General features: G+C 32.6%; 1 protein-coding gene across 1 annotated transcript in view; it reads right to left on the bottom strand.

Moving 5' to 3' along the window:
* The window catches only part of DNAH7 (dynein axonemal heavy chain 7), a 284,922-nt gene that overhangs the window by 200,371 nt on the left and 58,584 nt on the right, over positions 1-25,967 (bottom strand). Inside the window, exons 9-14 of the mRNA XM_051985973.1 lie at positions 23,642-23,761; positions 16,574-16,757; positions 12,178-12,357; positions 7,713-7,985; positions 7,082-7,209; positions 82-160 (exon numbers count right to left, since the gene is read on the bottom strand). Coding sequence (XP_051841933.1) covers positions 82-160; positions 7,082-7,209; positions 7,713-7,985; positions 12,178-12,357; positions 16,574-16,757; positions 23,642-23,761 — 964 coding nt within the window. The remainder of the gene's footprint in view (positions 1-81; positions 161-7,081; positions 7,210-7,712; positions 7,986-12,177; positions 12,358-16,573; positions 16,758-23,641; positions 23,762-25,967) is intronic.

Here is a 25,967-nt window from a genome sequence, read left to right as displayed (position 1 = left end):
GCAACATTATTCAAAGATTGGATCTTTTCTTTAAAAGAAGCTTGTCATTTCTTTAAACACAAAAATATATAGAACATATACCTGTAATTCCATTAGTTCTGCTGTATTTGGAGGTGTACTAAGAGCCTTCTCTGCTATCATCTCAAATTCTTCACATAATCTGAAATGTAAGAAACAATAGATTTTACATATTCATCTATAAAAACATTTGAAAATAAAATATCACTATAATGATTAATATGTAAAAATACAAACATTAAACTTTAAACATAAAAAGCCATTTCTCAATTGTATATCATTTATTATATCATATCTTTTGAACAAGTGGTACATATCACAGAAAAGACACTGAATTAAATGTTAATGAGGTAGATGTTGGAATCTTTACAAACTATTAAGTCATTAGAGTTGACAGAGACATAATCTATTTATGCTCTTTCGAGAGAGACGGATTGTGGGATAGGAGAGAGAGGGATTATGGGTTTCTCCCATAGGGCTCTCTGGCCCTAAGAACTTCAAGGGAGGTGTGAATTCACAAAGTTAACTTTATGAATCTCCCATATTTGTGAATTCCAATGAGTAAAAGTGTAAACACAAGCATTGTATCAATTAGTTCTACTTAGTACCTTGTTTCTTCTGGCCCATAATATCTCCTTGTAAGATCAGATCAATCATACTAAATTAGATAATTATTGTCTCTATCAACTCTAATGACTTAACAATTTGTCAAGATTCCACCAGTAATAGTCATAGAAGAATCATCTGGATAAAACTGATATAAATTCACATTTCAATCAAGTATTTAGGTGGAAGATTAAAAAAAATTAGTTTTGTGTTTTTCAGCATGATGTCTAGAAAATGGTACATAGTCTCAAATAGGCTTCCAGCACTATATACCAATCCTTTTTTTCTAGCTTTATCAACTAACAATTAAAATAACAACTGTTTTAATTAACATTAAAATTTTTCTTAAGTATTTATTTTCATTAAACAGCAACTGTTTTAAAGCCTTGTTTCTTTTCATCTTCTAAAGCCTCTAACTCCTTAGGCAAATATCCTATCTTCCTATTCACTTACTCATCTAATTACTGTCCGTTAGCTCTGTCTAGTTTGCTGAACTTCTCAACAACATAAACTATCTGGTAACAATAGAAAAGGTAAACATTTCTCATTAAAGCTAATCTCTCTGTCTGAGGGGTTCATCAGTCTTTTTTTGTGTTATGGACCCCTTTGGCAGTCTGGTGAAACCTATGAACCCCTTCCTAGAATAGTGTTTTCAAAAGCATAAAATAAGATATAAAGAGTTACAAAAAAAAAAAAAAATTACGTTATAAAAATACTTTTTAAGTTAAACACTTCCAGGCTAAAATCTCTGTTCCAGCTATTTAATATTCTTGATTTCAGTCATTGCCTCCTCCTACAGAACCTGTTTCAAATAATCATCTTAGTTTTCTTTTACATTAAATTTGTCTCTTGAAACGTGGCATCTTTCCTCTGCTTACTGTTGAATGCAGCTACTGATCTTGTCTGATCCTAGAGCTATAAAATTGCCCGAGGGCAATCAAAGTCATTTAAAAGAAAACTATGGAAACCAGTTTTAAAAAGAATGTTGAACACAGAGATCAGAAGGAGTTACCTGACTTTGATTCAACTGACTCCATGATTGGAGTAGGTCCAAATCAGGTTTCCAGGTGGCTGTATGTGGAACCCTGCTGTTCTGATACATGTCACCCTTGCCCCACCAGCCTACCCCAGTCTTCTCTGTAAACTTTAAGTTATTATGCAAAATAACTTACTGTAATTAGCTTCTTGAGGTTGTGCTTCTCATGTGACTCCCTACTTGTTGAAATATATTTAACTCTGCTTCTCTCTGTTGTCTTGAGCACTCCAGTACTTTGGTGCTATGTGGTGGCCATTAATTGCAATTCTTTTATTTCTATTAAAGATACTAGTTTTTGCTACTTTGATAATCTTTATTTCAGGCTAACACTACAAACAAGCTTAGAACTTAATTCTAAAAAAAAAAAAAAAAAAAAGTAGAGGTGCAATGGACAGAATACCAGGTCTGGAGTCAGGATAACTCATTTTTGTGAGTTCAAATCCTCAGACACTTAATAGCTATGCAACCCTGGACAAGTCACTGAACCCTGTGCACTCAGTAAAATTAGAGGTGAAAATGACAAACCAGAGATGACTGAAATAACTGAACAATTTTCTTATCCTTCTATACCATCTATTATACTATCTTAATACTTTCACTTCCTGAACTTCTTGGCATATTTCTTATCAGTGTTATTGATACCTAATGAGTCTCCTTCCAGACTAATCACCTAGACTTCAGTCTCTTATAATACTCTACAGTCTATTAAATTTGATTTCTCTTAGTGCATTCCTAATCACCAAGTTTAATGACTATTTTTAGTTCTTATTTCCTCTGACCTCTGCAGACTTTACCATTTTGTACTAACAACTCCTTGATTTCAGAGATAGTATTACTACATTTTCCTGATTCTCTTCCCTCTTCTTTAATTCTTCCCTATATTTCCTTTACTCATTCCTCATCCTCTTTTAAACCACTTACAGTGTTTGTTTATACAAAGATTGGTCTTTGTCTATCTCCTTTTCTCTTTCTATACTCCAGTGCAATTTAATTTATTCCCAGATCTTCAGAACTTCTACACAGATAATCTTTCCATTTTATATCCATGCCTGTTTTGAATTCCAGAATCCTAGTTCTACATCACTTATTTACTGTATATCTCTCTTCCTAAAAGTCCCATAACCACCTCAAAGCAAACATGGCCAAAACAAAAAACAAGAAAAACATTTCATCTTTTCACCATACCTCCTCCTAATTTCATTATTTCATTATTTCTGTTGAGATATTAAGAATATACTCCCTCCCTCCTTCTCTCTTCTTTTCTCTCCCTTGATCACCACCTTTATCATTTCTTGCCATTGAAAAAAGCTTGCAAATTAGTCTCTTTCTCCAGTCTTTCCTCTTTAATACATTCTCCATACAGCTGCTAGGGATGTGTGTGTGTGTGTGTGTGTGTGTGTGTGTGTGTGTGTGTGTGTGTGTATTCCTAAAGCACAGAGAAGATACTATCAACTCCTTTGTTCAAAAATGTCTATTATCTCTAGGATAAAATACAAAGCCCTGTTTGACATTTAAAGCCCTTCTTAGCCATACTTCATTTCCTCTCCAGATTCAACTTACATCTTCCTATGACTACCAATCCACCTCCCAACTTCTGGCCAAACTGACCTAACTTAATGTTTCCCATACACATTCTACCCTCTGCTTTCTCCCCTTTGATCTAATGTCTTCTATTGCCTAGAATATTTTCACTCCTCACTTTCCCACCTCTTAAAATTCCTAAATTCCTCAAAGTTTACTTCAAATGCCAAGTCCTACAAGAAGTGTTTCCTCATTTTCCCAATTTTCTTCAGATGTTAGCACCCCATTCCAGTAATTGTGTTGCATTTTTTCTTTTTTTTTAACTGTATAAAATCCCAACTCTGCCCCTTCCCCAGTAAAATATGTGAAAATTCACTAGACACAAGATATATTTCATTTTTGGATTTCTAGTTAGGAGAGTGTCTGATACATGGTAGTCATTTATTTAATAATGCTTGCTGAATCAAAATACTGTAAAATCTCTTGACTGCATAGAGTTTATATGTACTTAGAATATTCCAGTGGTACCTGAAATTCAGCATCTCCAAAACTGAGTTTATTATCTTTCCCCTTACACTTTATTTCAGTATTTCTGCCTGTATCATTCATCTTTCTATACCAATTCCTAGAAGAAGGTACTATATCATCCTGGTTATATTGTTAATTATAATTCTTACTTTTAACCCACAAAAGAGTATTCTGTTTCACACAGGTTATTAGCATCCAATTAATTGTCTGAGGATCTTATGATCTCGGAGGAAATTTACAATTGGGTTTTCAGCTATGAAATGATGAGTGATCAGAAGCTGAGTGATGAGTAACCTAAAGAATCAATTACTAAAAGTTGACAGCAGAAGAAGCTACTAATGAGCACTCTTGGAAAAAAAAATCCCGAGCCAGATGTGTTCACCTGTGAATTCTATCAAACATTTAAAGAACAATTGGTTCCAATTCTATAGAAACTATTTAGGAAAATAGGCAAAGGAGGAGTCCTGCCAAACTCCTTTAATGATGCAAAAATATGGTGCTGATATCTAAACCTGAGAATGAAAATTATAGAGCAATTTTCTTAATGAATATTATTACACAAATTTTGAAGCAAGACCTGGTGAGCTTTATACTAGGAATGAAGGGTTGGTTCAGTATTAGGAAATTATCAACATAGTTGATCATATCAATAAGAATACCAACAGAAATTATATGGTTATCTCAATAGATGGTGGGAAAGCTTTTGACAAAATGTAGGACTTATTCCTATTGAAAACACTAAAGAGCTTAAAATAAAGTGAGATTTCCTAAAATTATAAGCACTAAATGTAATAAAGGTAAGTTAGAAGCCTTCCTAATAAGATCAGGGGTGAAGCAAGAATGTTCATTATCACCATTATTAAACAGTACAGTGATCGAATTATTAGCTATAACAAGAGAAGAAAAAGAAATTGAAGGAATTGAAACACTCAATGAGAAAACAAACTATCATTCTTTGCAAATAATAATAATATACTTTAAGAACCCTAGAGCATGAACTAAAAAATTACTGAAATTATTAACAACTTTAGCAAAATTGTAGAATATAAATAAACTTGCATAAATCATCAGAATTTCCTTATATGACAAACAAAGCTTAGTATTAAGAGCTAGAAAGAGAAATTCCACTTAAAATAACTAAATAATTATAAACAATATAAAACACCTAGAAGTCTACCTGCCAAGACAAACTTGAAAACTATATGAACCCAATTACAAAATACTTTTCACACCAAGTCAGACCTAAACAATTGGAAAAATATTAATTGCTTATATTTAGGCTCAGTTCAGTCATTATAATAAAAATGACAATTCTACCTAAACTAATTATTCAATGGCATACCAATCAAAGTACCAAAAATTATCTGATAGAGCTAGGAAAAAATTAACAAAATTCACCTGGAAGAACAAAAGATAACAATATCAAGAGAATTAATGAAAAAAAAGCAGGGGGTTGGGAGGGGAAGATGGCCTAGCTTTAAACCGTATTATAAAGCAGTAATCAAAACTATTTGGTGCTGGCTAAGAAATCAAATGTGGATCAGGGAATAGACTTATACACAAAACACATTAGTAAATGACCATAGGAATCTAGTGTTTGATAAACCTAAAGACCTCAGCTTTTGAGGTAAGAATTCACTATTTGACAAAAGCAGAAAGCAATAGGACACAAACTAAGTACAAACTAAAAATTCACACTATGTGAAAGATAAGGTGAAACATAAAGGATGACATCATAAATTAAGAAGAGCAAGGAATAGTCCACTTACAAGTTCTATGGGAAAGAAAAAAAATTTACAACCAAACAAGAGATAGCATTACAAAATATAAAATAGATAATTTTTATTAGATTAAATTAAAAAGCTTTTTTGCAAACAAAAATCAATGCAACCAAGACTAGAAAGGAAAGCAGAAAACTGGGAAATAATCTTTATATCGAGTATCTAATAAAGGCCTTGTTTTTCAAATATAAAGAGAACTAAGTCAAATTTATAAGAATATGAGTAATTTCTCAATTAATAAATGATCAAAGAATATGAAGAGGTAATTTTCAAAGGAAGAAATCAAAGCCATCCATGGATATATGAAGTACTTAATCACTTCTAAGAAGAGAAATGAAAAATAAAACAATTTTGAGATACTACCTCACCTATCAAATTGATTAATATGACCCCCAATTTTTTTATATAAAGTGATAAGTGTTGGAGAGATATGGAAAAACTGGGATACTGATGCAATTGTTGGTGGAGCTATGAACTGATCCAGTTATTCTGAAGAGCAATTTGGAACTACATTCAAAAGATAACCAAACTGTACATATCCCTTGTATCCCAAAGAGATCACAAAAAAGGGAAAAGGACTTATATGGGAAAAATATTTATAGCCATCTTTTTTGTGTTGGCAAAATATTGGAAATTGAGAAAACTCCCTATCAACTAGGGAGTAGCTAGACAAGCTAAGGTATATGAATATAATGGAATACTATTGTGCAATAAGAAATGAGGGACAAACAGATTTCACAAAAACCTGGAAAGACTTGTATGAACAGAAATGAACAGAACTAGGAAAAACAATGTGCACAGTATCAGCAAAATTATGTGATGATCAACGTAGCTCTTCTTAGTCATACACAAATCCAAGATAAGCACAAAGGACTCAGGAGGGAAAATACTATCCAAATGGAAATGAAGAACTAATAGATACTGAATGAAGATCAAATAATCTTTTTTCTACTTTGTTGTTTGTTTTTTCCCTTATGATCTGCTTCTTCTTTTACAACTGTGACTAATATGGAAATGTATTTTGTATCATAGTACATATATAAGCTACATCAAACTGCCTACCATCTTTGGAAGAGAGGAGAGAAAAAAGAAAGGGAACAAAAATTTGCAACTCAAAATCTTGTAAAACTAAATACCAAAAATTCTCTTGACATGTAACTGGGGAAAAAAATAAAATACTATTTTTAATAAATAAATAAAAGGTGATTGTAGTACACCACCAAATTTGAGGCTCTCTTATTATTCATACTAACTATGTATGGCTGATATAGTCTTGTTAGCTGCAAAAACTCTGAATCCCTTACAAGATTTTCCTAGAATCCAAAACCTCTGGCCAACTCTTCACATTGTTAATTGACTCAGGATGAAGAAAAAAAAAAAATAAACAAACCAGAAACTAATATTAGTGTTATTTTGAGCCAAATATAAAATGTCTCACAAAATGAGAACTTGATTATTTTGTCTTTGAGATTCTCCATGCCATTAACCTCACTCCATTACCATAAAGATGAATTGAGCTGATTATTTAATGATTATCCAATTAAAATAGAAAAAAATAACAATTTATAAGCAAATAATGCCATTCACTTACTTCATATTTAATTCCTGATGGTCCTTGAACATTTTGGCTATAAGTCTTCCAGCAATATGATCTGCTCGCTTTGCCAAAGCCCTGATTAATTCCTCACAATGCAATTCAAATATTCCTAAGCGAATGACCTAGAACATCAATATGAAAATTTCAGTGACTAAAAAATGTATCATTACATTTTTAATCAGTATTTCTCAGTGTTATCTTGTAATACCTATTCACCCTTATCTAATAATATTAGATTTTCCCTAAATATTTAAACATCCTTTTGTGTTTAGCAATTTTTTTTTTAAATCCTGACAAAGAGCTTAAGAAATTTAGGTACATTGCATTTTATACAAAGTAATTTTTCATAAGTGAAACAATTCATCAAGTACTCTGGTTCTTCAAATGCTTTGAAGAATTTAAGTTATTTTAATACATTTCTATAGAAAGCAATGAATTCTTTAAATCACTTGATTTGAGGGGTAAAGAGTGGAGAATAGGGAATGGTGGTAAATGAGGCATATCCTTTTGTCAGTAGAGGAATAATTATTTGTATTATAACATTTCCTGTCCCAAGGAAATTTAGAAGCAACAGTAGTGGAATTCTCACTACTATTTAAGATCTATCTTTAAAATTATTATTTACCTTTCTAGATGTATACTGTATCTCTTCACTTAGCTTTTGGAATTTGCGAATTTCTTCTATTGTTTCCTCATAATTATGGTCTTCTTCAAGATATTTATCAATATCATGTTCAGCTTGTTTATTAATCAAGAAATCATACTTATCATAATATTTCAGATGCTCAGTGGGTGCAACACTTTCAGCAAGAATCACATCCTTAATCTTTTGTTGGTGTGCATTTAATATTTCATCCAGAATTATGGGCTTCAAGGTAGTTGACTGGGATTTACTTTCCTGGTTGGTGGAGAACACAGACCTTAATTATACATTGTCATTTATGACTTATAGCAATTCATTCCACAAATCTCAATCTTTGTTGGAAGCAGCATATACAGCTAAAAGAATATAAGATTTGAAGTCAAAAGAGCTGCATTCAAATTCTGGTACTACTGCTTTTCTATATGGACTTTGAGAGAATCAGTTTATCTGAGCCTCAGTTTCCTCATCTTTAAAATAAGAAAACTAGATAATTTCTAAAGTTCTTTCTGATTCTAACAGTTTATGCTCAATGATCCTAAATATGTAGCATATTAAAGGCAATGAATCACAGTCTTAAAAATATAAAAAGAAAAAAATGAAATATAGTCCCAATCCTCATGATGTAATAGAACTGTGTCTCCCTGATCTTTGTGGGAGGTGGGACACATGGCCTGGGGAAATTCCTAAAAATGATCTCCATTCACCTGAATCTCCCTTGGGAAAGCTACCTGGTTCCCATGGGAAGCTCCCACCTCCAACTAATCTGGGAATCACTTTGGTCTGGGAAACAATCATAACCTCTTATTGATTTGGATATTAGCCCTTAATCACTCCCAAGACCCAAACCATAGAAGGCTAATAAAAAAACAAGGCTCTGTACCCCAAAATTTGCTATCTTCCTAATCAGGAAGCAGATCGCTGAGAGAAAGGGTTTCTCAATGAAATAAACCCATTTTTGCCAAAAACCTTGCTTGAAGATTGGGATTGTGAATTCTTTTTGCAAAACCTGCATTCTTTCACAAAACCTGCAACTCTGGCCTGGGAACCCCCATCGCTATTATGGTATCTTCATCCCTCAACATTTGGTGACCCATTATGTATCCCCAAAATTTTATATTCTCCTGACCAAGGGAAGCCTCCTCTTGCCTCTGTTGTTTCTGTTCTATAGCAAAAGACACCCAAACACCCGGGAAGGTTTGGGGATGTCAGGAACTCTACACTCAGCAGACTTCCTTGACTAGGGATGCCTGGACTTGGAATTCCTGCATCTTTTAGCAGAAGTACCCTTAACCAGGGGACTTATGTCACCTCTATCCCTCTCAAGGATGCCTGAGAGGACAGGGCATTATAGAATATGGAAAATCTAAGATTTGTGGCAAAAATGGGACAATCCACCTCTGTCACTATTCCCAAGGATTCTCCCTTAGGCTGTCTCTTAAAAAATAGAGACAAATTTGGTCTGAAAGATAAGAAAGACACAGTTGTATTACATCACTCATAACACTTTCAAGCCATATTATAAACTTTCAGGATTTCAAACTGGAAGGGATATTTAGACATCATTCAGTCTGTATTTTTTTGTATTTTGTTTTTTGTTTTCTGATATTATAATTGGGCTACCTTTTCAAGTTATACTATAGGATAATTAATTAAAATTTAAGAAAAAATTTCCTCCAGTGAATATTTTGTAATTGACTCATAACAGTTCTGGTAAAAACTTAGACTCTCACTCCAAAATAGCCAAAGCTATGATGATGACCTTGAGATCCTGGAGAGAAATGGAAGTAGGCCCATCAAATAATACCATAAAATCATGCCCACTCTGAGAAGGGACTGGCCATATTCTACTTTTGAAAATTAATATGTGCTGTGGTGACATGGCCTCACACTATCTTCAAAATAAAAGCAGAAATTCTTTGACCCTGCCCTTTAACATCCCTCCATAACTAGCTTCAAACTGTCTTCCTACTATTTCTTACTACTCTGCTATACAATCTGCTTTTACCAAAACACAGTGTTACAAAACATGTCTTTCATTTTACTGCCTTTATGATTGAGGTTTCTTCCCAACACTCATATGCACACCCAAACTACTTCAGTTATTCAAATTATGCCTATCTCAATCCATCTTAACCCATAGTGAGCATTCCTTTCTCCAAATATCTTATAGCAATTAATGTCTTCATTGTTTAATTAGTGCTTATCATTGGCCTTAGGCAATATTATCATTTCACATGTATTGTTTTTATTCCTTAATATAATGCAACCTCTTTGAGCTTAATGAATGGAGAGCTAACATGCTGTGTTTTATATAAATGAAGAGATCAATAAATATATTGGTTGCTTGCTTCCAAACTTTCATCAGATTTACTGTTTTTTGAAATTTTCAAATTGTACCTGTCTTTATTTTGCTGAAATAACTGAAATAATGGTTTTGATTGTTATTTGTTATGTTTATAATAGCTAGCCTAAAATAACAAAGGTATAAAGGTCTATTTTTAATGATAAGTAAGGGAAACAATATGCATTTTAATTTTGTGTTTAATGAATTTGAATAATGTTTTTCGATCTTCTTTTATGTTTTCAACAAGTTACAGAACATCCATTGCTTTAAAAGAGAAGATAAACTGGCAGTTATTTAAAAATTTAGTGAGTTCTGGTTCTTGATCATAATGATTTTGAATCTTCATGTTCTATTCAGAGACCCACAAATAAAACAAGACATAGATATCTTGGGCAGAGTTCAATGGAAAACAACAAATATGCTTGAGTTTAGTAAATAATTATGAGCAAAGGCATGAGGAAAAAGTCTAAGAGACAACTCAATGACTATCTTCAAACATAATAAAGTGGTTTAAACTACAATGGGAATCAAATTTATTAAAAAGAACTTTGCTTTAGCATGTGCTTTCTCAGTTTGATTTTCTAAGCATGATAAAAGTTCCAACACAGAGAATAATATATGGTTTAAATGTGTTTTACTATGTCTCTTCCTTTATAATTAGTCTCATGTACCCAGTAATTTAGCTTTTGTTATAGATTATCTTATTTTCTTATTGGTGCATGTATATAGGTCTTGTTGTTGTTTTTCCTAGAAATAGAATCTCAGTCTTATATTGCTTTTGTATCATGCATGCCAATTAAAAATATTAGATATACATACTTTACTCAATAAATATTTCACTTGATTAAATATTATTATTAGGATAAAAGAAACTACATTTTCAGAAGTAGTGCAAAACGAGACATTTCACAGTGATATACTTTCTTCCCTAACATTTCTTAAAACCAGACCATAAACTTAACTGTTTAAAAAAGGTTCCCTGCATCACAAATAAATCTATGACTTCAGAATGCAACTGTTATACTTAGTTTAAACATTAATTTTTTTATGCAAGACAAGATTGCTATGTATAAGGACCTATGGCAGTCACTGGAGATAAAAAGACAAAATTAAAAACAACCCTCATCTTCATGGAGTTGACATTCTACTGCTGGAGAAGACAACTTTTAAGGGATATAGGAAATATAAGATTATTCAAGACATGAGACCACTAAAAACTAAGGCAAGGAGGGAAAATAAATTTTCCTATGGGCAATATCACCTCGATTGTGCCTTGAGAAAAATTAAGATTCTAAGAGTCAGAAGTGAGAGCAAACACTTTATAGGCATGTAGACAGCCTTTTCAGAGGCTCAGAAATCAGAGATAGAATGTCATATGGAGAAACAACAAGGAGGCCAGTTTGAGTATGAAATATACCTAAAGGAGAGAGTCAGACTAATGGGCTCTAAATGATAAGCTCTCTATTGAACATTATTAATCAAAATTGTTAAGAGTATTTGTTAATGGTAAATTTTATATGTTAAATCCTAGAAATACATTTTTACTCCATTTCTTTTAAAATTTTTAAAATACAATTTTTTTTCTTTAAAATGACTAATGTTTACTACCTTCCTACTTCTGCTATTTATTGGTTATTTTTAAATTGATATTTACCTATAATCTAGTATCATCCTCCAACTCAGAAATTATACTTCTACTATAGGACCATGAGTTTCTGAGTGGTCCTCCATATTCACCATTTCATTTGGTTGGACTTAAATCCAACATTCTGCTTCCCACCTACGTTTAAGTTTTCACTCTTCTATACTCTAGCCTTTACTTCCAACTTATTGCTCAAGCTTCAACCCTGCAAGCCTGCTTCAGATTAATATAACATATATCAAATAGTAGCCCTCAAGTTAATAAGAAAACAAGATTTGCTTTACATGATTTACATAAATTACATAATTTACATAAATTAATTTTAAGAGAACTTTTCTAGAACATATATTCTGTAAAAATTAGGATAACTGTCATATTTCCATAATAATGATGTTATATTATTTAACTAAGTTGTATGGCATTAAATTGATTTTAAAAATCAAAATATATGAATTACTTACCCATTTGGCATATAATTTAGTCTCAACTCTTGGTATAAGACTGACAGCCTTAATCATGACCTCATAAATATTTAGAAAAATTGCTTGATAATCACTAAATTCAGGTTCAAACTTAACATCTTCATTTTCAAGGATCAGCCTTGTTATAAAACCTGGATGCTCATAAGCTCGCACAGAATCCTTTAAAAAAGTTTGAAATTTGTTCATTTTAGTGACAAATCACAAAGAAGTCAAATCACTAAGATGATAGGATACAAATTTAAATCCTTCAACACTTATTATAAATATCATATCCTATGAAAGAACAGCCTTTACATAAATAAAATGTTCAAAAACAAATGTTTTATAAGCATAATTATCATAAAATTACCATTTTGATTTTTAAGTTTTTTAAATTGTGTTAAAATGGATCAATAAAATAAGTCTTTATTTTACCAGCCATTATAAGAATCTGATTAGAATGAAAAGGATCTAAAACTACTTACATTAGTGCAGTTGTGTACATCATACCCTATTTCCAGTTCTCAATACTCTTATCAGAAAGCTGGGGTAGAAATCAGTATAAATTGTAAAAGAAAACAATTTTTATAAAATCAGCATTTTAAAGGAAAAGAAGCTCATTCTTAAATCCTATTAAGTGGCTACTCTATCACTGTTTTTCTAACTGAAAAGACCAGCATATTTTGTTCTTACTGAGAAGATATAACCAAGGATTTATGATTTTCAAAAATATTTTAAGAAGCCATTTGAAAGTTCCCAGATGCATAAGAATAATAGTATGAAGGATAATTTAAGAAAGCAAAGAAAGTAAAGAAATTTATGCCAATAGGAAAAAGATAAGGGTAGCAATGGGAAGGGGAGAGTGAATAATAAAAGAAAAAGTAGAAAGATATGAAAATATGGAAGATATGTTTTGAATGTTTTAATATGTCAGAAGCCTGACTACTAAATAAATAGGACATTACTGTAGAAATTCCAGTAGGTTTTTTGCATTTTTAAATATATGTAATGTTACATGTTTTTAAATAATTGACATAATGTCATCTATAAACTAGAACATTAAAAAGATTTCATAGTCTATAGAAGTCCCATTTGCATTTGGTCTTTGTCCAGAACATCCTTCATGACAAGAATATACACCTTAAGGAAGCTTTTAATATCTTATGTTTCAACTGATATTAACAATGAGAGGGTAATCAAAGATGTCTCTGTTGCAATGAAATGATTCAGACCCTTTCCAGTGGACTTGTGATAAAGGCATCTGCATCCAGAGAGAGGACTTTATCGCTGTTTTCTTGCTTGTTTTGTTTTGTTTTTTTCCACAGCATGATAAATGTGGAAACATGTTTAGAAGAAATGTATATGTTTAACCTATATTGGATTACTTGCTGTCTAGGGAAGGAGGAAGTGGGGAAAGAAGAAAGAAAAAATTGGAACACAAGGCTTTGTGAGAGTGAATGTTGAAAACTATCTTTGCATGTGTTTTGAAAAGTAAGCTATTATTATTTTAAAAATAAAATGAAGTTTAAGAAAACATTTCTGTTATAATTTTCAGTGAATCGTGTATGATTTTAACATCTGCCTAGAAGCTTTCTCATTGGCTAAGAACCTTTAAGGCATCATTTTGATCTACTGGATCAAATGTTTTCTTTAGCTAACAAATAAGCACAATAGAGTTTTAGACCATTTGTACTTTTAGTGCATTTTATGTGTCTACAATGATGTGGCCTGTCATGGAAAATCATTTTCAAACAATTGCCTATTTCCTTCTCATATTTTCTATGAGGAAGCCCTCAATATATGTATAGATTTTCACCAATAAGACTTTATAGAAATCAAATAGTAGGCACATGAGTTGATTGTTTATTGGTACTTTTATTCATCCTTTGAGGCAGTAATGTTTCACTTCAGGTGCTTCCCTGAACACTGGATTTTCTCGGTCACGGGGATGGGGAAAAGAGAGGAGATAAAACTCAACTCACTTAGCAGAGAGAAACAGACAAAACATAAGAGCACAAGATAAAGTCCAATTTTTATTTAATGAAATATATACACATTACTCCTTTGCAAATGTTTTCAAATGGTTCTCTGGAAGTCGGTCAACAAGTATTTTTTGTTTACCATGTTCAAGGCACTGAGAATTCAAAGAAAGGCAGAACTTTCCCTCTACTTTCCTAGACCTAATTCAAATTTAACTTTCAAGTTAGATTGTGTTCATAAAGTTTGAGAATGGGGAGGGGGTCATTAGATACTGCCTATATTACTTTTAACTATTAAATATTGATGTTTTCTCTTAGTTCTTACCTTGAAGCTGTTTTGAATGTTTTAATATGTCAGAAGCCTGACTACTAAATAAATAGGACATTACTGTAGAAATTCCAGTAGGTTTTTTGCATTTTTAAATATGCAAAGAAGTATTAATTTTCTCAGAGTTGTATATGTATCCTTGAGTACATGGGTTCCCTAAGTGCCTTATTCCCTAAGTATCTAGGACCAGAAACTCCATAACAAATAATTTTCATTGCAATGAAATATAAATAATTATTACTTCAGAAAAGTGAATGAAATTCTGGTCCTAGATACTTAGGGAATAAGGCACTTAGGGAACCCATGTACTCAAGGAACCAGGAACTAAAACATTTAGGTATCTAGATACTTAAGTACTTGGAAATCTAGGTATTTAGGGACCTGGACATTCAGAGACCCAGGCATTTCATTTAGGGACTTAGACACTTAAGGAACTGGGTATTAAGGAATCTAGGCACTTAGGGATCTAGATGCTTAGTCACATAAACATTTCCAGATTAGGTTCTTAGACAACTTCCATACTTTCATATCTTTCCACTTTTTCTTCCATAACTAGCTAGGGAGCTAGACATTTAAAAATTTAGGTACTTAGGGAATTAGACTCTAAGGTAACTAATTAACGATTTACTCACTTATGTACTGTGGAACTAAGCACTTACTAGACCTAGGCATTAAAGGCCTAAAACTAGATATTTAGGGACATAGCCACAAATCTGTTCATACCTCCAGCCATAGATACAGAGCATAATTGTCTTTTCTATCCAATTTAGACTGGTTGAATCCAGTTGAGATTGGATCTTACCAATACCAACCAGTCAGTCCAGGACTAAGCAGTCCAAACTAGTTCTAATTGGTCTAAAATACTTCTGATCAAATCATTTCAATACAGATCAAACTGGTTAAAATCAATCTAAATCACTTTAAACCAGTTCTAACTGGTTCAAACTAATTTAATTTTTTTCAAAATTAACTTAATTAATTAATTTTTTTTCATTTATTCCAATAAAGCCTAGGTCCCTAAGTGACTTATCTAGATCCCTAAATACACCTAGATTCCTAATTGCCTAGATCTCTAATTGCTTTTATGCCTCTGTCCGTAAGTTCTCAGGTCCAAATGGGCCATAACACCATATTAACCTGCCACAATACAAACCTTTCTTACCTTCAATTTTCCATCTTCTGTTCTGTGGAGAGTAAGTCAATTTTTTTTTTAAAGTCCTTTTTGCTTCCAATAAAGACATGTCCACTAGCCCTATGAATCAACATATTCCTCTGAATCCCCAAACCAAAACTTTCTTCCCAACTACCACTATTTCTATGTGTTGTTTCTCCCTACTAACTCATAAGCTACCCAGATCAGTGTCTATATCTCTTTGTTTTTATATTTCTATTACTTAACACCTTGCCTGGGTAAGGAAAACTGCTGTGGCAGGGTGGTTAATTTCCCACAAAGAGTAAGAACTTTTCCCAATCTAACTAGGGGAAGAAACATCTAATCCTTGTCTGGGTCTTGGCTGTGAGCTCATTCTTTGCGCCAATAGCATGCCAGCTGGAAAAGGAATGATTGTATTGAGAGAAATAAGGATATACCAAGAGTTCCTTGGTATCAGATAACTCCCATGTCACCCCAGTAAAGAAAGCTATGATCAGTAAAAGAAACCAGATAAGACAATATATACCCATATGTGTGTCTTACAGGACAACCTTAAATATGCCGGGTTCCACTCCCTTGCTTCTATGAGAGAATGAGCTCCCATTACCTCATTAACAATTTGTTAATTAGGAATGCTGAAGGGAAAGTGAAATAGTCATTATGGAAAAGTTCTGCAGATGTCCAGCTAGTTTAGGGCTGTGCCTCAGGTTTTCCTACAATAATAAGTGAACCTGTGACTTAAGTAAGTAGTTTGTCATTATCATCTATTTATAATAATATTCAGTTTGTGTTGACTTATGAGCAATGATTGCCCCAGTTTTACTAAACAGGAACACAGGTTAAAATTTCTTTTCAAAGACAAATCTGAGTAATGTTTTATAAAAAAACTGTGAATAAATAAGTAGGAGTATATGACCATTAGGGAAACCTACTTACCGGCCTTTGTGCAATTAAATCTGTAAAGTCCTGCATTGAATCCAAGGCTAAGTTCTGCAGCTGTATAGTCATCAAAGTTGCAGCACAGTTGAAGAAAGCTTCCAATTTTGCACTGGAACCACTAGTAGGTAACTGCTTTTTTTTATTGCCTTGATAATAAATATTTTGGACTTCTGGAAACCATCTTGAAAAAACAAAGAAATCTTTTAAAATGTCTAATATTATCCAATATTTCACCTTGTAAACCACATATCAACCATACTTATGAACAACTAAAATATTTCACAATGAGTGACACGATTAAAGAACTTTTACATCTCAGGAACCAATAAGTACTGCAAAATGTATTAGTAGTGTGGTTTATTACCATTATGAAAAGAAATGTTATAATGCTAATAGATTTCAATTCAATAACTTGTACATTTAATACACATGTCAGGCTCTTTTGGGGGGTTCTAAGGATGCTATTATCTATATAGCTAAAAACCATGGTAGTTGAAACCATTGGGAGCAAATGATACAACCTGATCTTAGGGTTCAAGTCCAAAGCTTTCATGAAATGAATTACTAGGTAATGATGATACAGAGCATCCAAAAGAGACAGTCATTTACTAAACATATATTCAATCTTAACCAATTTGTGCCAGGCATTGTGCTAATAGCATAACGTATGTTACATAAAAAGGCAAAAGATAATTCCTGCCTTCACCATAGAACTGATAAAAGAGGGGAATCCCTGTAAATATTATAACTTGAAGCTAAAATCAAAGTTGACAATTAGTTTTATATAATAGTTTACAATTTCACAAACTACATATTGAAGAAAATCAAAATGTAGATGTTTCTTTAATTTTTCATAAAATTATTAGGAATGGATGCCAAATGTTGTGATTTCTGGACCTATTAAGAGATATGAGATATAAGCAGACCACCACCAGGGTTGGTTTCTTGATATTTATAAGTATTAAGATGATTTAGAAAAAAATCCAGCCTTGGAGCCAAGATTTCTTCTAATACTAGAAATTGCAAATGTTGCCAATCTGCAAAGGTAGGAGTTATCATGTAACAAAATAAATTTCATATTTAGTATACATCAACAATCCATATATAACATACATATGTACATTCTATGGCTTTCTCTGTTATGTAATGGAAGTCATGATATCGACAAATACAGTGATCTTAACTGTAGTAATCTGTTTGAATAGATTTAACCAACAGAAGTCTTGAAACCCATTTAAAGGAGTTAAATTATTGAAGTACCAAAACAACCTCATCATGAGGTCTCATGACATAGACCCTAGGAACAAGTATTTGTTGTGAATTGAACATGAAGAACTAATACATACTATGTATAAAATAGAAATTCTATAACAAAACCTATCTACATTTTACTTAACCAGCAAGAGAAATGTAAAAAAAAAAAAAACATTAATTTGATTCTTAAATTTTAAATGGTTTTATTATTTTGAGTCAATTTTATTGCTTTTGGCTGAAGATTATTGCAAGATGTTCTATTATTCACTTTATTCCCTTGTATTTGCTGGTTGGTTGAGTGTTATCATAAAATTTTCTAAAAGTATTTTGTGAAATAATTTTAAAATGACAAAAATTACCAGAAAATTTTGGAAATTGTGAAAGCAATTATTTTAAAATACCTCATATATCAAAGGAAAAAAGAGAATATACTGTATAATTAACTACAAAATAGTAAGTAAAATATGAATTCAAGTTAAACTTGAAACTTACAAAACAAACTTACAGTTGAGAACCATAAGTAAATCCTGATTTTTCTACTAAAAACATTGAGGGGAAAGCAGATGCAAGAAAGAAATTTTGTTAACAAGGAGAAGGAAAATATATGCCTGAATTTATGCAAACTATCATTATGCAAATGTTATTCTTAAGCAGTTTTCTGGTGTTCATTGACAATGTGCTAGTATGCTTACCAGCTCATGTCAGCTGGAAAAAAAAAATCCACCAGTAATAATGATCTAAGCAGCAGCATAGTATATGGAAAGAGTTTTGAAACTAAAACCAAAAAGATGGCACCGTAGGCCAGAAAATTCCAGGAATTTCAAATTTCCCCCACAAACAGAACATTACCACAATGAAAAAGTGGCAAAAATAAAGAGATAAAATAGGTGTCCTCTGGAGACAAGAAAGATTGTCTTCTCCTCTGGAGAAGAAAGACACAAGCTCTAAGGACTGAAATTTGGTCTGAATGAAGTGTAAACCCCTCCAGGCCTACTCCAATGAATCCACAAACAACAGGTTCTGGGGGCAGTTCCTCCCGGGAAACAGATTAAATTTTGAAAACTCATGAACATTGATCTAAAGTACAGTGTCGTCTCTAAGATTTGCTAAAATGACAGGTTAATGGTACATGTTGAAGGGAAGCGGGAAAAACTGAGGCACTATTACATTATTGGTGGAGGTGTGAACTCATCCAACCATTTTGGAGAGCAATATGGAACTAAGCCTAAAGGGCTATAAAACTGTGCACATGCTTTGTGCAAAAATATTTGTAGCAGCCCTTTTTGTGGTGGCAAAGAACTGGAAGCTGAGTGTTTGCCCAACAGTTGGAGAATGGCTGGATTAGTTATGGTATAAGAATGTTATGGAATATTACTGTTCTATAACAAATGATGAGCAGACTGATTTCAGAGAGGACTGGAGACTTATATAAACTGATGTGAAGTGAAGTGAGCAGAACCAGGAGATCATTGTACATGGCAACAAGATTATACAGTGATCGATTCTAAAGGAATGTGGCTCTTTTCAACAATGAGGTGATTCAGACCAGTTTCAGTGGACTTGTGATAGAGTCATCTGCTTCCAAAGAGAGAGGACTGTGGGAATTGAATGTGGATCACAACATAATATTTTCATCTTTTGTTGTTATTGATGTTTGCTTGAGTTTTTTTTCTTTCTCATTTTGTTTTTCCTTTTTGATCTGATTTTTTGGCATCATGGTAAATGTGGAAATATGTTTAGAAGAATTTCACATGTTTAACCTATATTGGATTACTTGCTCTCTAGGGGAGGGGGTAAGGGAAAGGGAGGAAGAAAAATACAAAGTTTTTCAAGGGTGAATGTTGAAAACTATCTTTGCATGGATTTTGAAAATAACAGCTATTATTAAAAATTTTTAAATAAAGAAAACTCAAATCAATCAATAAATAAATATACTTGCATCATAAAAAAAAGTACTATGTGGGAATCAGAAGGCTGAGTGAGTAAAGAATGAAAAAAACTTCTGCTGTTTCTGTATACAGGTCTACTAGGACCAGGTAGGATTTCTGGATGAGACTGTGGGCAAGGAAAAGCACATACACAGTCTGAGTATGGTGCCCCAGAAAATAAGAGCACTTTCAGGACAGCCTGGCTAGGGGTTTTAACTATGGTGTAGGGGAATGGAGTCCCTCACATTGGGCTTCTGGATAGAATTCAGAAAATAACAGTCAGTTGGACCCAAGTATAAGGATAATCTTTTGAATAATCAAAAGAAAAAGACCCAACCATAGCTAACTACTATGATATAAAAGAAGATTTGGGTTCATATTCAGAGGAAGAAAGTGAGATTAAAAAAAAAAGGCATTTGTACCACAAAAGTAACATCAACTGATTACAAGTCTGAAAAGAGTTCTTGAAAGAACTTAAAAAGGAATTTAAAAATCAAATAAAGGAGATGAAGGAAAAAATGGGAGGAAAAAAATAGAAACAATACAAGAACATTCTGAAAAGAAAGCTAACTGGAAAAAGAGGTCCAAAATGTTAAGGGAAAAAGTAACTCCTTGAAAACTAGAATTGGGCAAGAAGAGTCAAATGACCTTATAAGACATCAAGAAATAGTAAAAATTGAAAAGAATCCAAAACATCTCATTAGAAAAACAACTTATCCAGAGAACTGATCAAAGACAGACAATGTAACAATTGCTGGACTGCCTGAACAAGTTGTAGTATATAACAGTAAAAGAATGCTCTGTTGTTCTATAAGAAATGGTGAACTCAATGATCTTAGAAAAACATGAATAGACTTGCAAGAAATAATAAATAGAAAAAAATGGATAGGATCAAGAGAAAGTGGAATACAGCAAGAGTAATATTGTTTTAAGGAGGACTTTCAGTGACTAAATCATTTTGAGTTATTATAAATACCCAAATTAACAAAAAATAACATATGAAGATGCCATCTATATCTAGAGAAAGAAATGATAAATAGAAGTATGCCTATCATGGTCTTGCATATATACAAATATTTGTGTCTAATGGTAGACATCTCTGGGGTGGGGAAGCGAATAGAAAAGAAAAAAGGGGGGAATTTGCATTAAAATTTTATTATATATTTAAAAGGAATATCAAGTTGCACATAATGGATTTGTAATTTCATGTTCAATCATCTTTTTTTTTCCTATTCCACATTATGGAAATGATACTTGTATTTCTTTGAGTTCAGAACAAAATAAATGCATTTTTTAAAGGGAAAAAAGTGGAAAATAAAAATCTGAAATGTTTAAATCTGGGGTAGAAGTTCTGGCTCCACCATTTACTGACTAGGGAACATTGGACAAACTACTTAAATCTCTCTGACCTCAGTTTTCCCACTTGCTAAATATTAATAGTAATACATGAACAATTTGTCTTATTGTCTTTGTAAGGATCAAATGGGACAAACATATGCAAAACATCTGCAACTGTAAAGCAAAAAATAAAATAATTTTAATCTTTATTATATCAAAGCCTTATATTCTCTTAGGAAAAAGCAGATATTTTAAACCTAAAATGGTAACCATTTGTTCAGACTCAAAAGGAAGATTCAGCTAATATTTAAAGATGCAAAAAATTAGAATAGGACTGTTTATTATTAAGCATAATGTTTTCTCATCTTAAAAACATTCTGCAAAATCACTATAGATATCAATACAATCAGGTGTGAATGAACCAAGTTCTTTTTACTAAATCTGTTTTCTAAGATGTCTACAATTCAAACAATTATAAAAAATAAAATATTCATTTGAGGACATAGAAAGCATTTACAAAGTTGGAATATTTTCAAGCAAACCAGTCTTTAAAATATAAATGGGGCAACTAGATAGCCCAGTAGACAGAATGCTAAGCTGAGAGTCAGGTACACATATCTCCCTCAATTAAAATCTGGTCTCAGATGCTTACTAGCTGTGTAATCCTGGACAAGTCATTTTATCCTTTTTTGCCTCAGTTTTCTCATCTGTAAAAAGAACTGAGAAAGGAAACCTACTCCAGTATCTTTGCCAAGAAAACCCTAAATGGGTTCCAAAGAGTTGAACACAACTAAATAATGCCAACAAAAAATGTTAAAAAGAAACTTAGTAAATACTTTACTAATTGTTCTTTTCTGCAGTGTATGAGTTGAAACTTAATTTTTATTGATGACATGTATTTTCTGTTTTAAATATTTTTTCAATTTACATATGACTTGACTCTAGAATAAAAGAACCTTGGAATTAGAATAAATTTTGGGTATCATCAAGCTTATTCTATTTCCATACAGGGCTGAACATAAATTACTAAGGTGACTGTTAAAGATATTTTGAAAGGTTTTCAGTACATATTGTAGAGAATTTTTGGATTTCTCATTCCACCATCCAATATTTTCATGGGATATTGGTGCTTCCTTAGATCAAATCCTTAAGCAACAATTTAGGAATATGTTTTCATGTTTTATCCTCACTAGTGATGCAGAGTAACTCCTTTATAATCAATTTACATATATTTGGAAAGATAATAATTGTTTTCTATCTTCCTTCTTGTCTATAAACTAAATAATTCTTCTCACATTCACAAAATTGTAATTTGAAACAACAATAACAACAACAAAACCTGTTTTTTTCAAGCCATGTATTAATGCTTCCTACGTAGAAAAAATAATAAACAAAGGTCTACAATTCTACAGATAAAGAGTCTATTTCTTAATAATCTTGGAAGACAATTTCCAAGAACTTTTTGAAAAATAGGTAGTGCTTGATAGTATATATCTTTCTATTACTACTGGTAAAACAACTTTTCTTTCACAAATTGATCCTCTCCATTTTTTATTTCATAGACTAGGGAGAATTTAGTCCATTACAGTGTTTGAGAACAAACTTTTTAGCATCAGCAACTTTATAAAAGTGAGGTCAGTCATAACTGACTGTTATGTTAGGAACTAACTTTTTTTAATCTTTTGTCAGCTGAATTGGAAGGACATATCTTTCATAAGGGAAGATTCTGTTTCCTATGCTGCTTTTTCACCTCAGCCTCCATTCCATTCACAAACAGCAATAGTCCAATGCCTTGCATACAGCAAGTTCCAGTAAGTTTTTATTGACTAAGGATTCCATAACTTCTTTGAATTCTTGATGCCTAGCTCATCCTGAGGAGCTACTCTTAGCAGAAGAATAAGAACAGAGAATGACAATGACATTTCAACAATTTCTAGATAGTCACAATAGCAAGGAAACATCTGGCTATCTAGAATCAGCCATAGCTATGGTGAAATAACTGGGGCACTGAATTTAGAGAGTGCTGATGACAATACTTTTAGTCATTTGACAGCATGGAAACAACCAAGCTTTACAGTTCATTAGCAATAATTATCAGTTAAAATCCGAAGCTCCTAGATCTGGTGATCCACCCAGCAGCAAGCTTGCAATGTTGTCCCAAGGTCTCTGTTTCTCCTCCTCATCAGAGCTTGGTATCCACAATCTTCCTGTCACTGCTTAACTATGAATACACCACGTTCTTACAGCTTGTTTGAAATGTAATTTAAGGTACTTATTCCAGGCATACAAATTTTTAATTTTGATGCTAAATAAAACAAGATTCTTATAGGTATCCCATTAACAAACTGTTACAAAGGTCTGACTATTTTCCTCTTAAAGCCAAGCTATCTTTCATATTCTGAGCAGAAGTGACATGAATTTTTAAAACAAGATATGTTCTGAACTGTCATTTGACTCCTTCCAGAATAATTTTTTAAAAATAAAACTAACAAATATAAATCAGTCCTTGTTCAATATGAAAATGAGTTTACATATTCAACCATACACTTTAAGTAGTGTCTCTTTGGCAGATTCCATGTGTTTCATGACGATGTTCTGGAAGACTGACAGCTCCATTGCCTCCTGGCGATTATGAAATTCTTCTACATCAATTAAACGTAATTTTCTGCAAAGAATAAAAATGAATACTAATGAGTAGTCACAACTATAACTTTGTCTTGTATTTATTAATTATCTTCCATTGCTAACAATATTTTTAGAGAGCATATTCTTAAGTTTAACCAATAAAATTATATTCTTAATCATGTGGGTTTTTTTTTTAAATCAATTTTTGTATAAACTCCAAGAGGTATTCATCACTCTGCCAAGATTTGGAGAATCCAATATTTAACAGGATAAAATATGTGGGTGATGCTTTCTCAATGGCTCTCAGTTTTCTTCTAATAAGAAGACAAAGAGAATACAAAAGTTCTACGATTGTCAATCAGAGACTAGAATCTCATCTAAAGAGAAAGGAGAATTATGATATCAAATCAGTTACTAGTGCCTCCCCATAAGACATGGAAAAAGAACTTAATTAAAATAGAGGAACCCTCTTTATTGAAGTCCAGACTCTTTCAGTGGATACCTAACTTTTAGTTCTCTTTCTGTGGCTGCACACCATCAAAGTAAGGAGTATTGAAAGTCATTTCCCGACTTATTGCAGGCATTTTGTTCTCCTACATTCCCACAACATCTTGATATCAATTCAATTCAATTTGACCAAAATATATTAAGCACTTGATATGTGCAAGGCATTATTATGCCAGGTGGGTTCTGGGCATTAAGAAAGAAAAAGAGAGAGAGAAAGAGAGAGAGAGAGAGAGAGAGAGAGAGAGAGAGAGAAAAGAGAGAGAAAGAAGAGAGAGAAAGAAAGAAAGAGAAAGAAAGAGAAAAAGAAAGAGAAAGAAAGCGAGAAAGAAAGAGAAAAAAGAGAGAGAGAGAAAAAGAAGGAAGGAAGGAAGGAAGCAAGGAAGGAAGGAAGGAAGGAAGAAAAGGAAAGAAGGAAGGAAGGAAAGGAAAAGAAGGAAGGAAGGAAAGAGGAAAGGAAGGAAAGAAGGAGAAAAAGGCAAAAACAAAAATAAACTCAGCTCAAGGAGCTTATATTCTGTTGGGACAATATAGCACATATGCAAATAAGCAAATATGCAGTATATACAGTAATACAAAGTAATTCAAAGAGAGAGAGAGAACTGATTAAAATCTATTCTAGAAGTTGTCACCTGAGCTGAAAGCATGGGATTCTAACAATCAAAGTTGAAGAATGAGTACATTCTACATGAGGAGTCATTTACTCAAAGGCACAGAAACAGGAAATGAGAAATCACATGTGATAGTTAACAGGCCAGTTTGACTAGGACACAGAAGACATGAAAAGTGAGAAAAATCATAGGAAATTATCAGAAAGGTAAATGGGAAGCATTTTTGGAAGGCTAAAAAAGCCAGGTTATATTTTGTATTTTATTCTAAAATTAGTTGGGAGCCACTGAAGATTAAGAATTGAGGAGTGATATAACTATCTATCTATCTATCTATCTATCTATCTATCTATATATGTATGTATATAAATATCAGTATAGCAAATGCATGAAGGAAGAACTGGAGATGTGGAGACCACAGTAAGTTGTCAATAAGTAAGGCACAATAATTTAGACAACAGGTGATAATGGCCTGAACCCATAAATGCTGTAAGTGAAGAAAAAATGAAAGAAAAAAATAAAAAAAGAAAGTCATGATATTCATTCAAATAAATATTATATATAGATGAAAGTATTAATTTAGAGCTTATTCTAGAGTCAGAATCAAGATGGTAGAATACAGGCAGCAATCCAGTTGAACTCTTCCACTATTCCTATATAGACAACTTTAAAATAACTCTGCAAAGCAAATTTTGGAGTAGTGGAAGCAATTAAAAAAATTAGAATGAGATATTTTTCTAGCCTAAGACATCTTAGGAGCTCCACAGGAAGGGTCTGTGACAACAGGGTAGGGGCTTGCCCAGAGTACAGAAGCAGCACCGGGGGGAGGGGAGGGAGAGAGCGAGGGGGCTTGAAGGCAACTGAAACAGCAACAGCGGCTTTGAGAGCTCTCAGCCCACACAATTGGTCATGAAGAGATTACAGGAGACTGGTGCTGATTCACAATTCTATTGCCCATAAGCAGTACTGGGTCACAATTCCAGAATGGAGAAGAATTAGTGATTATGGTTTCAGGGGAGCAGAGACCTTTTCTAGATTAAAAACCAGAGTGCAGACCAAGAGAGCAGTGATCATACCTCTCCCTGGACCATATTCCCTTGAAAGTAAAAACTTTCAGAATCCCAGAACTAGTTC

This window comes from Antechinus flavipes, chromosome 3, assembly GCF_016432865.1.
Source record: "Antechinus flavipes isolate AdamAnt ecotype Samford, QLD, Australia chromosome 3, AdamAnt_v2, whole genome shotgun sequence".
Classification (NCBI taxonomy): domain Eukaryota; kingdom Metazoa; phylum Chordata; class Mammalia; order Dasyuromorphia; family Dasyuridae; genus Antechinus; species Antechinus flavipes.
This window is presented reverse-complemented; position numbering and strand designations above follow the sequence as displayed.